Raw genomic sequence first — 17890 nt, 5'->3', positions numbered from 1 at the left:
AACTTAGTTTAACACCTACATTCTTATTAATCTAAAAAGAGAATAAAAGTTCAAGAGTTGGATCTTATCTAATAATCACACCCTTCTACTTAGCAATCAAAGATTTGAGGTTTAATTCTTGAATTGTATATTTCGCTGGACTTGGATTATCATTGTGTGATGAGCCTTCCCGGACTTCTCTCAAAAATTATCATCAGAATGAGTCTGCTTGATTAAGTCCAACTCTTTTCCATTTTTCAAGAATTTGTAGTTAAAAATTTAATAAATAAGCAATGTCCAATGTATATCCAACTTGGAGACATGTTTGATATGGTCGATATGTAAACATATGGATATGTATTCCCGAAATTCCATAGAAGGCAAAGCAAAGCAAGGCCATGCACAAAACCTCCAATATAGAATATTTTGGCATTATCCTAAGCAGTGCCTAGCATCCAAGTGCCTTCGTGCTATAACAGCACTTTTTGATTATAGAAATTACTAGTTATAATATTCTTTAAATTTTTCTACGATGACTTATTTTCTTTCAATTAATTATCATATATAAACAATTAATCAACTAAACAAATGAGTGAATATTTTTCTTCAGAAATCAGAAAATATGGAGATCAATAATTTGGACAAGTAACCGCCTAAAAATAGCTAGCGTATGCTTTGAACCGAATCAACCGTTATCCTCCGGAAAACAGAGTCCTGTCCGTTGCCATGCAACGCTCCGCCGGGTGTGGCCGAGGATCCGGCCAACCTCTCTATCTCTGTATGCCACGTGTCCTTCCTTCAGAAGCACCTCCCCTCTCCGAACGCCACGTCGCCCGGACTCCCCTCTCCAACTGCCACGTCTCCACGGCTCACAGTATATGTACGAACCGATCCTTCCTCTTTCTTTTCCCATACTTCCATACCACCACCGCAACGGAACAGAAACGCACACAGGGAGAGAGGGAGATGGCGACGAGGGGAAGAAAGGAATCGAGTTATGCTTCGAGTTTGCTCTGGCTAGCGGGGATTTTCCTCCTGCTATGGGGGCCGAGGCCGGCGTCGGCCGACGGTTCAGCCATGGAGGAAGCCAAGGAGACGACTGAGTCCTGGGCCAACTGGGTCCAGGACAAAGTAACCGAGTCCGTCCCTTCACTACTCTACTTTCCTGTACCAATTATTAATGCGTGATTGCTCCAAATTCTTTGATGTTTTTCTTGTTTTGTACTAATGGCGGCGGCGACGGTGGTGGTGGCCGCAGGGGGCTCGGGCTGAGGCACGAGAACGCGAGGATGGCGGCTGAGCAGATAAAGGATGCTGCGGGAAATGCTGCCAACAAGATATCCAGCGCTGCATCCGGTATGATTCAAGCATGCATGAATCATCCAAATAATTCTAAGCGTTCATACGACTTTCGTTTCTATAAAAAAAAAATCTTGCAACCGATGGATGGCTGTAGAGAGAGTAGCAGAATTGCGTTTGGCATCCGTCTTTACGTACTCAGGGAGACATAACTTTCTGTTCTAAAAACTATCTAAAAGGGGATATATATATATATATATATCAGTTTCAGTACCCTCGAAATACCCGGGCTAACACCCGGTACGTCGGTGCAGTCACCGCATCATGAATCTCCATGTAAATATTATCCTTTTCTAATAAACGGGTGGTCTTATCCTCCCTTTCTTTTCATTTATATAAGGGATCATGGACCATTTTGAGGAACACACTACATCGAGATGCATGAAATGCATGGCCGTGCACGCATCACAAAGATATTAGCATTGATGAACTTCTATCTCATGCATCGCGGTACATGATGCATGTGTACGTGCATGGTCTCGGTGCTGCATAGGATCATTTGGTGATCCAATAAACACCAGCCCTACTTTGCTTGCTAAACGGAGTTATTAATTATTTTGGAAGAGTGTCGAAATATTGGTGTGTTACTTGGGAAGGACGAGCGATGCCTTAAATGCGGCACAAGTAGAAGCACCCGTCACAACGTACATTGGTGTTGTGTCAGGTCCACGCATAACAAATATTGGCCTTAAATTACATTTATAAGGGTGGAAAGGGTTTGCATCTGGACGCGGGCCCATGAAATTGTCTCTGGTGCATCTGGCGACGATCCATGTAGTACTGCTGCATCAGAGTCATATCGAAATCAAACTATTGATGTTTTCACCAAAAAAAAAAAAAAAAAAAAATCAAACTATCGATTATTGATCATGGGACTTTTTCAGTGTTCTTGGACTTAAGAGGAATGTGATTATACATCCTGCTTTATGGTTCTTTCTTTTTAAATAGTATGAGAAGGTTTTGAAATGATTGTGTCATAATGTTATAATCTCATTCTATTGGGTATTTTGATAATTGTTGTTAGTCATTTTTTACAGCAGCAATATAACGTTAATGGTGGTTTTATTTAATATTTAGCATTCTGCTGTTTTACCAAAATAATATAATGTTTCGAAATCTAAATCTTTGCTTTAAATTGAGAACATCTTTCTATTTGTGAACTATGGATTGGACAAATAATTGTGCTAGTTTTCGATTATTGACCATCCTTTATAGTTGATACATTATTTTTCATTACTTCGCTCAAATTTGAGCAAATAATGATCAATATATGTTGTAAACATTTGATAATGCTTCTTCTTTTTCTTTCTTTCTTTTTTTTCTTTTTTTGTGTGTGTACCATAGAGAGAGAGAGTAGTAGTAGCCCAGCGACAGAAAATAGAGTAAATTTAATAGTTTAAGAGCCTACTAGGATGATTGAGCTTAAAATTCTATATAATTCATGAGTTGGGCCAGTAAACTAGCAAATTTTACTGGAACAAATCCTGTTAATAGGCCGACCAGAATCTTATAATGTTGCTAGTTGTACATGCCGAACTCATGAATTCTATAAGATTTTGAGCTCAATCATCCTAACGGACCTTTAAACTATTTAATACAAGCAGTGGTCTTTCAATGGGGAGGGGTTAATTTCAGTGGATTCTTCTGGTCCTTTGAAGTTGGGCGTCCTTGAAACATTTTATAATGTTTCAACTATCCTTGCTGAAAAAAAAAAAATCACACTTGTCGGTGTAGATGAGGTTTACTTATAACTACCCTAATAATGGGAAAGGAGGGCTGGAAGGCAATTATTGGCTATGCTCTCACATGGGGCTAGTGGTGGATATATAATTGTTGTCATAATCTAAGCCTAAATTGGGGATGGCCCATGACAGCAAGAATCTAAAGTTTCCAAATGTGAGATAAGACAAACAAAGCCGAAGGCTGGCATGCTTATTTAAACCCATCCATGGAAAATCTAATAAACAATTAAAATTAAAAAGATCAGATCCGATAATGCTTTTAAATTTATGTTTCTTTTCTAGGTCGCAACCTAACTTGTCGGGGGGAAAAAAACAATGGAGTGATGAAAGATTCTTCCAGAAACTCTCACTCATTTATCAAAAGGAGTTCAATGACTCTAGATACATCTTGTAACTTTTATGGCAATACAAAAAGGTTGATTTCATTGAGTAAACTCATAAGAAGCAATTTGATTAGGTTTGCAATAGACTAATTAAAGCAATTTGCTTTTTTAAAGGAAAAAAATCCATTAATCAATTTGAGACATATCAACAAGTTCAACCAAGATCCTTCTCGAAATAACTCTTAACACATGAATCAGCTTGAATTGGGAGATCCAAGCATCAATCAGTATTCATTTGTCCATTTCTGAATCGATAAATACAAGTCATCTCAAATTTTTATCTGAAACGAGTATAAAAATATAGACTCTTAGGTTGCAGTAGTCTCCTGTATTAAGTTTGAATCTCATGCTATCTCGCATAAATACATGGAAATCAGGACATAGTTTTATTATTCAGACCCATCAATGACATAGTTTTATTATTCAGACCCATCAATGCTTCTCAATGTTGGCTTTGCTCTGCAGACACTGCCAAGTACGCAACTGGGACAGCGGAGGAGATCAAAGATGCCGCGATGAAGAACCAAGGTGGCAAGGGTGGCAGCTCAGCTCAGGTTGAAGACTCGCAGCTGAACGCAATATTGATGGCACAGGCTGCCAAAGCGGGTGGCAAGTCTCACATGCCAGAAGAGAAGCTTATGGCAATACTGAGGGCAGAGTCTCCCATACCAAATGAGAAGCTTATGGCAATGTTGAAGGCAACTCCCCTGACAGAGGAGAAGCTTAGGGCAATCTTGAAGGCAGGAGGTCCGAACTCGAAGCCCGAAGAGGCAAAAGTAAATGCAATGCTGAAGGCAGAGGCTGCCAAAGCTAAGATTAAAGATGGAGCAAACATGGCTGCCAACAAGGCCGAGAAGGCCTACGAGGGAGCAAAGGAGAAGGTCAAGGAGACTTATGACACCGCGAAGGACACCGTGACAGAGTCTGCCAAGGCAAACTATGAGGCCGCCAAGGAGAAGGCATCCCAAGCCACAGGTGATCTGGGGGCCACGATGCAGCAGAAGACGGCGGGTGAGCTATAAGAGGTTTGAGAAGAAGTCCTTCTCGTCACTTCTTGATCTTCCAGGAGTTTTGAGAGACTTGAAGTAGTTAGTTTGTGCTGCAAGTGTGTTTGATTATTATTATTATTTTTTTTTTGGTTCATGCTGCTGCAGTACTTTGTATTGCAGTACGTTGTATGGGAGGGTTTGTATTGCAGTATTTTCATGGGAGCTTGTTTTGAATTTTTGGTTGTTTGTGTTGCTGTTATTGGTCCAGCGTTTAGTTATTCCATCGTCTGAGACACTCGAAAGTCTAATTAATACTTCCATCAGAAAAGTCTAATTACTACCATGTCTTATGTGTTGCTTTCACTCATCTTAATCTTCAGTCTTTCCTAAGAAAACTCTGAAAGATCAGATGGGGGAAACTCTATTGTATGATTTAAATCCTTCGCCAAGCCACTTAAGAAAAACTTCTGCTATTCTTTGGTTGCTACTTTTAGCAATTGGGGCGACCAAAAAGTGGAGCGGCCACGCACACACTTCATTACATTATAAGAATTGTGCTGTTCATTGTGCGGATGCTTGAGGCCAAGACATGCAACTTTATTCGATCTTCTTTAAGCGATGCATGGAACTTTATTCATGAGTGACTCGAGAGGAATTTAGTAAAGGCAGCAGTGATATCACTGTGCACAACAGTGGCACGTACAAAGTTGATGGTTCCTTGGACCTGGTTAGTGCTCTCTTCATCCTTGCGGTAATTAAGCTACCATCTCTCTCCTTGCTGTCGTACGGTCGGGGTTTCTCTAATTTTTAGGTAAACAAAACATATTGAAATAATTTGAAGTAAAAAACAAACTCTTATCTGGAGAATAACCAATTCTAGCAGTTACAAAACAGATCCTTATTTTATCATTCTATTGCAGACCAAGAAATGTTAAATTAGTTACTGTTGAAATATATATCCTTATTTTATCCTCAGGCGCCATTTGGTTGCTGGATACAAAATGGTGGGATAGGGATTTCTATTCCTTAAGTATCCCTCCAAGATTCCTTCAGTAAATCTGTGAGGATCCGTGCAGGCGTGTGTTTAGTCCCACATCGGTTATTCGCTGGGTAGATCTTGGGTACTTATACAGGATCAAAGAATCCAAATAATACCTTCCGGCTAGCCATTTTGGGTGAGATCCTGGGTTGTTACAAATGGTATCAGAGCGGACCCGGCTCATAACCTATGTGGACTAGGGGACACTGCAGCACGGATCTATTGGGGCTGACCACGGGCCAATCGTGGTGTTTGTGATTAGATTTGAATAGATATGAACCCTTAGCCTGACGAGGACGTCAGGACTTGAACGGGGGGAGTATGTGAGGATCCGTGCAGGCGTGTGTTTAGTCCCACATCGGTTATTCGCTGGGTAGATCTTGGGTACTTATACAGGATCAAAGAATCCAAATAATACCTTCCGGCTAGCCATTTTGGGTGAGATCCTGGGTTGTTACAAAATCTGATTTCTGTTTGGTTTGCAACAAACACCACCCCATGTAATGATTGCAGGATAAGTCAAATCTACACCCTTTTTCTAAGCAATGAACAAGATTGCTCCATGTCGTCTCCTAGGCTAAGTATAGAACGATCAAGTTACACTGAGATCCTTCCCTCATGTGATGGCATCCAAACCGGGGACATAATCTAGGCTTTATCCAAACAACCAAATTGCTCGAATGTAGTCAACAGCATGTTGGCCATGTACGTAGTACACATTCAAACTCACCACGAGGCGCCCTTTTTTTTATCGCAGAGAATGATACAACGCAACCAAATTCATCACTTTTTTTTTTTTAATATAACAATTTATGAATGCTATCATATAGGTGGGCGTGTTCATGGCTATAAGGTGTGCAATGACGGGTGAAAAGAATGTGCCATCCTTGCATATCTCTGGAAAAAAAACAAGAGGGTGGGATGGGCCAGAGAGGGTGAAAAGCAATGACCATCAGTCGTCCGCACAGGACAAGCAATGCCTGCTCGCTGGTATCGAGACACAGCATCACATCATCGACAAACTTAAAAAAGTATCAACAGCTATGCATCTGACGAAAATGGGGATTGATCAACCACTATGCCATGCATATTTTGATAGCAACCCAACAGCAGCTCCAAACTGCCATGGCCCTTCCAGACGGACAGAGATCATGAAGCGAGTCCTCAAGAGAGAGAGAGAAAGAGAGGAAAAAGAGAGGGACTGCGAGAGGAAGCGAGTCCTAAAAATAAAATCATGGCGCCGAGCTCAAATGGAGCTTCATCAGCGTTTGCATATCGAATAACCATGGCATCTTCGAAGTCATGACTTCCACCTGAGCCAAGAAAACAGTGATGGAGTGGGTATTGGGACTCGGGTGGGAGGAGGTGGGAGCTAGCTTGGAGCCGGGTGGCGACGGATCTCTTGCCCTCTCTCTCCTATGGTAACCCGTGGTAAAAGGTCGCCGGCGGCAAGGTGAAAGGAGGGGCAGAAGGGAAAATGGGAAGGAATAGCTTTAACCCCGTCCAAGGGGTCCTCTAGAAATAATTTTATCCCATTTGAGAAGAGCAAACATGCTTTGGTTGGAACTTTTCTAACCTAGCAAAAGCTGTTTCATTTGGCAAAATAAGGCCCAATGGCACGTCTTATCCCGCCTTATCTCACAACTACACAGGATCTCATAGGAAGGAGGTTCCCTTCACACAGTTTGGCTTTTCTTTTTCTTTTTTTTTTTTATGCACCGCAAAAAGTTGTACCGCTTACATTGCTTCCATATCGTACATTTTGGAGATAGAAAGCTATTGCAACTATCAAAAATAGAAAGAGTATATAATATTTATCTCCCATACGAAAGATGTGGTTGATCCCCATCTAAAACTTTGAAATATTCTTGTAATATATCCTGGCACCATACGTTGAAAGACATTGATCGATTTATCTTTTAGAAAAAGACTAATTCACATTAGGATACAGAACTTATATAGTTGCATACTGAATATATAGAGTTCTTCAAATTATTTAGAAGATTGATCCGCTTGTTGAATAGTTTAACAGATCTATTTACAGACCACTATCTTTTATAAAAAAAATTTATTGCTCTTTTGTATTTTTCTTTCTTGCAAATTTTTTATAAATAGTTTATGTAAATTTTTTATTAAAAATAAAGGCCGAGTGGCTTTGCCTTCCTTTTCATAAACAAAATATTCAAAATTGTACAAGCCACGTTAGAGGATCCTGACTATCACTCTACAAGCCACGTTAAGTACGCCCAGATGTTTGACCTAGATATATATTTCTTCCTTAAATTATAAAAGTAGGGGAGAAAATAAAAATAAAGACTTGGAAATACCTCAATCGAAGATTTCAACCTCAATCTACTCTATTGCTTACGATAGTCTTAGCATGTGTGCCACATTCGCACCCTCTCCCGCGTCGCCAACCCCCGTGCTACCTTCCACGTCCCCGACCTCCTCCGCCCCCACTGCTCCCCCACCCTCCGCCTCCTTAACTCCATCCTCGATGCCCTCGTCCAGCACGACATCGACTTCGCCCGCAACTTCTTCAGCCAAAAAATGGCGGCTTTTGGCGTTTGCGGCGACGAACGCACCTTCGGCATCCTAATGAAGGGCCTCTGCGGCACGAATCGGATCGCCGAGGCATTTAAGCGGCTTAACGCTAAACCCGGTGATCTACAACACTTTGATCCATGCCCTCCGCCGCAATGGGAAGTTGGAGAGAGCAAGGAGCTTGATGAGGGAAATGAATACCCGAGCGGCATTACCTTCAACATTCTGATCTCGACCTTCTGCAAGGATGGCAGTGTGGTTCAAGCCTTGGTAATACTGGATCCTTGTTATCCAGCCCGAGCCTGAGCCCAAGCTCGAGCTTTACGAGCTCAAGCCTGAGCCTTTGCTTTGCCAAGCAAGTCTGAGCTCGAGCCCAATACAGAGCTCGATACCGAGCCCAAGCACGAGCCCGAGCTTCTGTGAAACCCAGGCTCGGGCTCAGCTCGTTAACAGGCCTAATTATTGTATAGATTTTCTAAATCCAAAACTGAACTATTATTCTAATGCAGATGATTTAATTTATCTAATATTAAATAGGTTTAAAATGTAAACAAGAATGGCTTAAAAATTGGATGAAAAGTTAAACAGACCCTGTATAGTAATGTTAGGAAATCACTATAAGCTCGGAGGATGCCACTAGTGCAATTAGAAAAGTTTCTGAGAGCTCATACCAGGGACTTGGCTCGAGTCCAATTTTGATAGGATTTTCTTATCCAGATTCTTTGAAAAAAATCACTACAGGGTAGTCTTACAGAAGAAAAATTTCTGAACACCTGGTCTCGGCAACGTCTCTCTCTGCAAAATTCAACTAATGAAACTTAAAAATTCAACTTTTCTTTCTTTTTTTGATTCTAAGTACTGTAAATATTACAACAGCTATAGGCTATATGCCTATCATGCAGCCAAATTACACCTAAAGCAGTCAAAATAAACTCCAAATGCATCAAATCAAGATGAACCAGCCCGTAATTCTATTTGACTTTTGTGTAACCACCCTAATTCACCATAAAAAACTTGCACTACGCTACTGTGCCGGACCAAGGCATGGCCCCATCCCCACTAAGAATTTTTTTAAGAAAAAAAGGGGGAAAGAAACGGGCTTCCAACCACAAGGTTATCCTGGCCTGGGGTAGATTTTTTTTTTTTTTTCCTTAGACAGGACATTTTACACTACTGTAATATGAATACATCCAAAAAAATCAAAAAACAAAATATCTCCATAAACTCTAGATGTATGTATTTCAGAAATCCAAAAAATGATTGGTTACAAAAGAGGTTGTTCAGTCTGCAACTCCATTTAAATTTAGTTTACACTCTTGTAATATCTTATCAGTTTTGACAAAATTCAACCTAGTTGATCTTAAAAATTAGATCAATTGTCACCATATCTCTCATGCCCACCCATTAAATAATAAAAATATATAAAATATTAAAGAGATTAGTATTTGTTTGATATTATAATAAATTGAAATATAAAATTTTATAGTCTAGAGACCATTAAAAATATTATTTTTGGTTGAGCGGATATTGAGCCAACAAATATGCAAGCATATGACCTAAAGACAAAGGCTCTGGGGCCTAATCGCTAGTATCAATTTTGCTAGCATTCTTTCTTTTAAGAATCCGGCAACATAAGACTTTGTCATTCAAAATAGCCGGCGGCTTTCTTCCACATTTGATGCATTTCGTTTCCACTATGCCATTCATCTAAAATGTTCATTATTAAAGGGGAAATACATTGGTCACAGAGAACTCATGTTGCATTCAGACTAATGAAAGCATGACCATACCAAAACAAACCATAGATTTTTCTGCTTAAATAATAACAACAACAACAACAACAACAACAATAATAATAAAGATTTATCTTACTTTCTTTGACACTTAAAATCTTGCAATCTCCTCATACACTACACTACAAGAAAGGAGAATATATTGTTATGTATAATATTTTCCCGGCGGATGAGAGATAACCGTGGGGAAGAAGCTTCTTTTTTTTTGGGGGGGGGGGGGGGGGGGGCGGGGGGGGGAACCGTAGGTAAAACTTCACGAAACTGGGTTTTTCTTTTTTGGCGAAAAAAATCCCTTGTGAGCAAGGCTGCCGGTGGGAACAAAGGAATCTACCAAATGGAATCTATCATGGATTCGCATCATTCTTTTATATCTAATGCAATTATTTTTGAACTGACTTGTACGCCTAGCATAACAATGTCTTTCAAACATACCCCAAGATCTGTGTTTTAACCTCCAAACTGAAGCGTTTAAATTTGCCACATCTAATAGATATTCTTCCTTTTTTTTTGATTGAAAGGGAGGTTAAAACCACCTTCATTTTATTGATTGCCAACGAATACAAAAGCCTGCTACTGCCAAGAGGAGGCAGCAATCATGTGTTACAAATCGGAGGAAAAAATTCAATCAAAATACCCTTCTTCATCTATATAAAAAAATATAAAATATATAAATAAATTTATATTATTCTATAAATTTTAAGTTTTTAGAATAAATGGTGATTTTAATATGATATCGAAAGGGAGGTCCTAAATTCGAACTCTACGTATTAAAAATTTTACATGTTAGGCTCACCTATTAAAAAAAAAATCCGGCCCATATATAAGAAAAAATATAAAAAAATATAAAATATGTAAATAAATTTATCTTAGTCTATTGAGATTTAGCTTTTGCCTTTTCATGGTTACTGCTTACGTAAGGTATGAATACATGAAATTATCTTGATAGGTACTCTTGTGGTTCAAATTTGGCCTGAGGGTGGCCACGCCGGTGGAGTCGAGGGAGCCACCGGGGGTTGGAAGAAGAAAACGGAAGCCACCTCTGCGCGACAGCCATGGACCTGCACAAAGTCTCACTGGTGTTTCCGGTGAGAACCCTCCGACGATTAAGTTAGAGTGGGATAAATTTGGTTCAACCAAAAAAGTTCCTTAGAAATTACTTGACTGAGCTATTTATAATCTTGGTGGAGTGGCCCAAGTGGCAGAGGCACTGTCAGCCCTCATCATGAGGGGGCATAGCTCCGAGCCGGATGGCGAGCAGTTTAGGCTGGCTAGTGGCGTGCAGTACCGCCCGTTCTTGAGAACGGTAGGGTGTTGATAGTCACGGCAAGGTATGGCCGGAGTAGTCAAGGTACCGTCTGACTGCTGAAGGCCGACTATTGAAATGTGACACGGTAGTGTTGTGAAGTACGGCCACGTAGGTGGGCATAGACCCGTACATGGGTGTGATCGTTGGCGAGACCGAGCTTGTTAAGTAGTCGCATCATGCATTTGACGAGGTCGACTTGGCGGGTGCTAGGAGTAGCTCGGCTTCCCAGGTTCTGAGGCATGCTCAGTGAAGCGCCCCAAGCTCGAAGGTCGGGGCGTACTACTGGGGTAGGCGCTCCGAGCTTAGTCGAGACGGGTTGGCAAACGTCTGAAGGTACCCCGAGCTTGAACGGGGAAGTTGGTGAAGCTTTTGGCGAAACTCCGAAGTCGAGCTGACTTTAGGCCGAAGTGAAGATTCAGCTGATTGTCGTTGACGTTCACTGGACCGAAACTACACAGCCTTTTAGTTGTGGGCTAGACGATCCATTTTTTCCCATATCAGGTACATATGAACAACTGGTATAAATATATGAAATTGTGTTGATAGGTACATACGAACAACTAGTAGTATATCTATGCTCGGATAAATTGTGTAGTCTAATTAAACGATGTATCTTTACATATGGTTTTATTAATTAAGTTCTGGGTTTTCATTTTGCATTCTTTTTAGCATTGGCAGGCAAATTCATTAGCTGATTGAATTTTTATTTTATAATTGACTTTCAATTGATACATTGGTAAATTTATGATTTAGATACGTTCTTCTTCTTTTTTGCCCAAAAAAATATTATTTTCAATAGACTACAATCATTGATAATAATCTTTCCAGCAATCAGTTGCATTAAATGAGAGAACAATTTTTCTGACAAACATAACCATCGCAAAAAATAGGTTGTTACGGGTCAATGCTCATAACTTTTGCCTACGGACAAACTATTTATTGGCAAAAATTCCAATTATTCCTTGCAATAATAAAACTATGGTAAAAGAGTTTATTTTTTCCCATCTGATAAATTTTCATCATAAAGATAATTTTTATGTAATCAAAATCCGTCAAGAAAAGTTTTTCCAACAGTTTTTATTATTTTTTTCTCACGAAAATTTCCATTGGCAAAGGCCTTTTCGCTTATAGTGATGGTGGTCCTTTGGCATATGGTTCTCCATGAAACATCCGCATCAACCACATAGCAAAGCTTTTTTTTTTTTTTTTTTTTTTGCTTCTCATCATTCTAAAGATATTCTCTAGATCCGGTGCGTAACCTCGGTGCGTAACTATCGCTCCACCATTGTAGAGTATTTTATTTTGTTAACATGAAATTAATATAAGCCGCCGGTGAAACAAAAAAAAAAACAAAGCTATATATGATGGAAACATTTGGAACAATATACTACCCAAAACAGTGAGATGATAATTTTCAAATTATTACCTAAATGTATATGATGGCTTTTAATTGAGAAACTGTTTTGGTGATTGTTCAATAACAGTCAATTATTCGCATGCAACGGGTTCTGCCTCAAATCAAAATATTAAAGAAGAAGCCGATCGATCTATTATTAAGCTAAAATGGTAATAAGAATAACTGGTACGGACGTTAAGTCATCTAAATAATATATTATAAAACTTTAATGCACACTTCCCGCTCAAATGCTCAACTAAAAACATGCAACTGACTTAACATTTATGAATACTTATATATAATCGAAATTTAAAGCAGCAATCGGTTTATAAAAGTCTAAAAGCTTGTAGGTAATTCTTTATAATAAAAAAAAAAACCATGAGACTCCCAATAGTTTATTTGTGTGATTTTTTTTTTTCTTTCCCTTGGAAGCATGAGAGAAAGTAGACCATTTTAAAGCTCCCCACTACAAGCATCTGATGCATGGGAAAATATTTAGCCTTGGATCAAATAGAGCAAGATCAAAACACCAAAACCATTTTAATATTCTTTTTTTCACCCCTCTTTTGTGCATAAACGTGAACTAGCTTGGATCAGCCGTCTAAAATAATCAGCTCTCTCTCACCAAAGGCTAATTGACTTGACTTGATTCATGAAAATATTTGTTACATTATTTTTTGCAAGAGTTTTTAACTATGTTGCATATCTAATAGAAGTTTTTACTTACAAGATCTAAGACTGGTTTTGGGGAGCAAGATGTAATACTTTGCCTAAAGTAATAAAGCATGCAAAAATGTGATCTGCATGCTTTGGTGACAAAATTCCGCAAAACCATGATATTTTTTTATTCTTGCATATTTCTTAAGCAAGCAAGTTATGAGTTTATGTTTACCGATACTTGTGGAATTTATTTAATCTGTCTAGATCCAAATAGAAAACCCGACCCCAAAAAAAAAAAAACAAGAGTTCTGATATCTCAATTAATATAATAAATTAGATTAATTTCCGAAATGAACTGCTAATTTGACTAATTGATAATTCAAATATCGATTGAAATCTTAAGAAATAAAATAGAAAATACTGGCTGATATTTTGATATTATAGTGACCAACATACTAAGTTATATATGCTTATATCGGCTGATATAATAATGACTCGCCGATCCTAATCCAAACAGATGTTAGCAGATATAATACCTTAAATTTAATCTAAAAAAAACTAATTTTCTTTATTTTAACAAAACTTACAAGGATATGATTTACGATTTCTCATTTTGATACTTTTTTTAATAACCAAAAACCTCTGAAAATATTAAAACTTTATTGATGAAAAGAATGTTTTTTTAAAGAATTAGACATCCCCTTGGAGACTGAAAATATTTTTTACAACAAACTAAATATTTTCAAGTCAATGACATGTACTTAATAAACCTTCACCTGTTGTTCTGTTGGCTTTCCAATGGCTGCCTTCCCCATTCTCCTCAAGAAACAAAATGTCAAAGAATTAAAGAGATAAGTGCATAAATATGGAGATATTATAAAAATTGACATAATTCTAAACGTTTATATCATATTAGGGATTGCAAACGCTGCCCCAATCATACACCAGTGAAGCATTCCCAAGACATTTTAAGCAAGTGTAAGATCTCCAAAACATCATAAAAGAACTTACATGAATTGGTATTCTGTGTATAAAATAAAAGAAAAGACATACTAAAATAACATGTCTTAAAAGTTCAAAGTATATTACAGCCCCATGAACCAAGAGGAACAAGACTATAAAAGAAGAATAAATAACGGGAAATAAAAACTCTTTAATCCATCTGAATAGCTAGCATAGCACTTAAAGAAATGGGATGAAGGAAGAAATTAAAATCATATAATGCATATTTAATATTTTTTTGTTTTTAATGGTTGCAAGTGCATTTTGACATATCTATCAATTGCCTCTCACAGCCTATTCCCTGTCCAAAGCCTGAAATGGAAGGACAGCAACAAAAAGTCTCGTGACGGCCCCCACCAAACCTCTCTCTCTCTCTCTCTCATATTCTCTTATACTGGGATTAAATTGGCTTCTGGGCCTGAACAGCTTCCTTAAACGAAAAAGAGAAGAAATGGCATAAAGAGCTTTGATCTCTTTAATGAGCTCGCTACCAAATACCAATGTACTCGCTACTCAGTGTGACCCCCCACCCCACTCTCCTTCCTGGAAGTACAAAAAAAGAACACCAGATTAAAGACACAGCGGCCAAAGAACCTAAGAACACGACGAAAAGAAAAACACAGCCTAAAATGCATCTAACCTTGCTTTGTTTCTAATCCCAACCTTATGTCATCGGTAACCGAAAGGGCCCGGAAAAAGAAGAAACCGTTCAGAAAAAGCGTAATAGCAGCATGGGCAGCTGTAGCCATCCTAATGCAATAAAAACAAAGACAAACAAGATGATGCAAATTAACCCATGAAACTAAACAAAAAAATTATCCTTAAACAAAAGACGGGCGTCTCATTAGGATGCATTGCATGTACTCCTTTTTCATCAGTTACTGAGATGACGATTGGAGTGTCAAGTGAGCAATCCCAGCCTTGGTTTTGAAGGCACGCCTAAGATGCTTTTCCTCTCTTTTTTTTAATATATTTTCGGAACATTTGATCTCTTAGTTACGGTCCAACTTCAAATTTGTTGTCATTTCATAAGCCGTGCAGACAGAAACGTTGAAAACATGGAAAGAAAACTTAATGACGGAAGAAATTTCTTCCAAGATCTTTCACCACAAAGGCCGCCACTTTGGAGAACCGGTGAGGAACCACACCTATGCTAATAAGCTCAAGAAATGAAATGGATCTCATGTCATTGGAAATCTAAGTCCTAACTAGAAGAAAGCAAATATTCAGATCACAACATATGTTAAAAAAACAAATCGCTGTTTAAAGTGGAAAATAATACTAAAGAAGAAGAAGAAGAGATCAAAGGAAAGCAGCCAAACCAGTAAAACACCAAGAAGTGGAAAACTCTCCCCCTCTCTTGTTTCTTCTTTTATCTTCTTCATCTCCTTCTCAAGCATCTTTTCTTTCATCATCCAACTAGCCAAACGGACGTCAAGGCTGCTGCTGGTGTTGCGGAGGTGGCGGTTGCTGCTCTTGTTGCTGCTCTGGTTGCTGCTGCTGCTGCTGCTGCCTTCGGATAGTATGCTTGTTGTTGTGCATCCAAACCTTCAAAACTTGCCTTCGAACTCCGACCTCGGCGCAGAATTGTTCGACTAATGCCTCATCTTGCTTGTGGATCCGCCAACCCACCCTCTCCGCGAAGGCGAGCATCTTCTCTTTTTGCTCCGCGGTGAACTTCGTGCGGAATCTTTTCTTCGAAACCACCACCGGCGGCGGCGCCCCGGCGTTCATCCTCTCCTCGCTGGACGACTCCGTCGTCGTGCCGCCGCTGCCGCTGGTGTTGGCGCCGAAGGCCACCACCGCCGAGGACGACCCCGGCGCCGCCCGGGACGGGCTCGGGGGAAAGGCCATGGGATACGGCTTGTGGTGATGGGCCTGAGGGTGGGGCGGGGGGAGGAGGAGGGGGAGCCGGGCGGCGGCGGCGCCGCGGTAGTAGGAGGAGGGGTCGCCGTCGACATCCTTGCGGTGGAAGCTCCGGTGGCAGCCGCAGGCGGCGCACTTCAAGGCGTCCGGGGTGCCGGCGTCGCCGTAGGCCATGAACTCGCCGCAGCCGTCGACGACGTGGCCACCGACGGCGGCCGCGTGGTTGCGGAGGCACTCGCGGTACCGAACAGAAGATTCGGTTGCCATCGCGGGAGTTTTGCCGCTGCTGCTAGCCGGTCTGGAACCAGATGGAGTGGATGCGGTGGGGATGGCAGCTGGATCCGGGTTTTTTCCGAGGGAGTGAGAAGGGTGGGGATCTACAGGTGGATTGAGAGGGGGTGGTGGGCTGCTGCCAAAGAGGTTGCCGTTTCTATTACCAGGTCCAGGTCCAGGTCCAGGTCCAGCTCCTCTAGGGGAGAGAAGAGACGAGGAGGAGGAGGAGGAGGAGGGCTTGGAAAAGGCCGATCCCCGGATGGGAGGAGGGTTGGTGTAACCCAAAGAACCGGGCATCCCTATATCTTCATCTTGATTCCTGAAGTCCATCAATTCTACTCTATCTTTGAAGATATACGTACCGCTGTTGCTCCGTTTTTCTTATTCTTCCTCCTCCTCCACCTCCTTCTCAACCCATAAATGAAAGAACACTGAAAACTCTTCTAAGCTTAATCAGGCGCGAAGGACAAGATGGATGGTAGAGCTCAGCAAGTGGAAAGATGGATGTAGAGAAGGGACAGACCTTGGGAGGAGGACCAGGATTGGGGTGTTATTGCACCAAGAAGATGAGAAACAGGAGAGAGAGAGAGAGAGAGAGAGAGTTGGAAAAAAAATGAGGGGGTGAGAGGGACTTAACAGCAGAGTGCAGCACTAAAAGCGGCTGCAACTGGGGGCGCGTGGGATGCTTTGGGTGAACAGTGGGGATTATTGGATCATTAGAATGAGTGGGGGTGGGGTGGAATCTCGTTTCCTACCAGCCATCTGGAGGAGGAGAGGATCCAGTGTGGGGTGAGGGTCGATTGATGTGCTGCTGCTGTTTCTGGTGCTCCTCGTCATCAAATGGGGGAAGATGGGGGTCTCTGACGAGGTGATGAGATGGGAGATTAAGGGGGCAGTCCGGAACAACCGACAGGGTCATGTTTCACCCCTCCCACGCCCTGCAACCTGGTCCCATCCCCTCTTAATTATTGCTCTCTTCCACCCCTCTCTCTTGTTTTTATCTCTGCCCTCTGCCCTCTACCTCCTCTTCAACCTCTCTTAGCTGTATAAGACTTGTCTCTCTCCCTTTGCTTCCTCCTTTTAATTTTCGCACAGGGGACTTGGAGGAAGGGGGGCTGAATGTTGAATGGAAGGCAAAGAGGTGGGAGGAGATGAAGGAATTGAAAGAATTATGGGCCCTTCCATTTCAACCACACCAGTCTTGTTGGTGTGTCAGACTCTACCACTAAAAAGGACTGGGACCCACTCACTTTTTTCTTTTTGTTTTTTCTTTTACCCCCTTTTTCACTTTGCTCTCTTTTTTTACCTGCACGCAAATTCTCCATTGCTGTCTTCAACTTGTGCATGAGGGACTGGCTGTCCTCCATGTATTTATTTGCTCAAGCCTCCCACTGTCCACTCTTCTTCCTTCTGCTCCATCTAGCAGAAGGGCCTCCCTCATTTATTTCCGTTCAGATGACCGACCCATGAGTTCAGACTAAAACTCCCTAGGTGTTATCTCGGGAGGCCATCAACCGACAGTTTGGTGAGCTTAATTAGCCCATGTAACAGCCCCCACG

At 40.8% G+C, this 17890-nt stretch overlaps 2 protein-coding genes across 2 annotated transcripts; one reads left to right on the top strand and one right to left on the bottom strand.

Moving 5' to 3' along the window:
• Positions 1–740: 740 nt before the first annotated feature.
• Positions 741–4817, top strand: LOC103722071 (uncharacterized). Its single transcript, XM_008812505.5, has 3 exons — positions 741–1118; positions 1238–1335; positions 3929–4817. The coding sequence occupies exons 1-3, from the start codon at positions 760–762 to the stop codon at positions 4483–4485; spliced, it is 1014 nt and encodes a 337-aa protein (XP_008810727.3). The 5' UTR covers positions 741–759; the 3' UTR covers positions 4486–4817.
• Positions 4818–15362: 10545 nt separating this feature from the next.
• LOC103722072 (zinc-finger homeodomain protein 6-like) lies at positions 15363–17509 on the bottom strand. The gene has a single exon (XM_008812506.6). The coding sequence runs from the start codon at positions 16659–16661 to the stop codon at positions 15627–15629; it is 1035 nt and encodes a 344-aa protein (XP_008810728.3). The 5' UTR covers positions 16662–17509; the 3' UTR covers positions 15363–15626.
• Between the last annotated feature and the right edge of the window lie 381 nt (positions 17510–17890).

The sequence above is a fragment of the Phoenix dactylifera genome, chromosome 1 (assembly GCF_051530095.1).
Source record: "Phoenix dactylifera cultivar Ajwa chromosome 1, Ajwa_hap1_PhDact_Kaust_v1.1, whole genome shotgun sequence".
Classification (NCBI taxonomy): Eukaryota; Viridiplantae; Streptophyta; class Magnoliopsida; order Arecales; family Arecaceae; genus Phoenix; species Phoenix dactylifera.
This window is presented reverse-complemented; position numbering and strand designations above follow the sequence as displayed.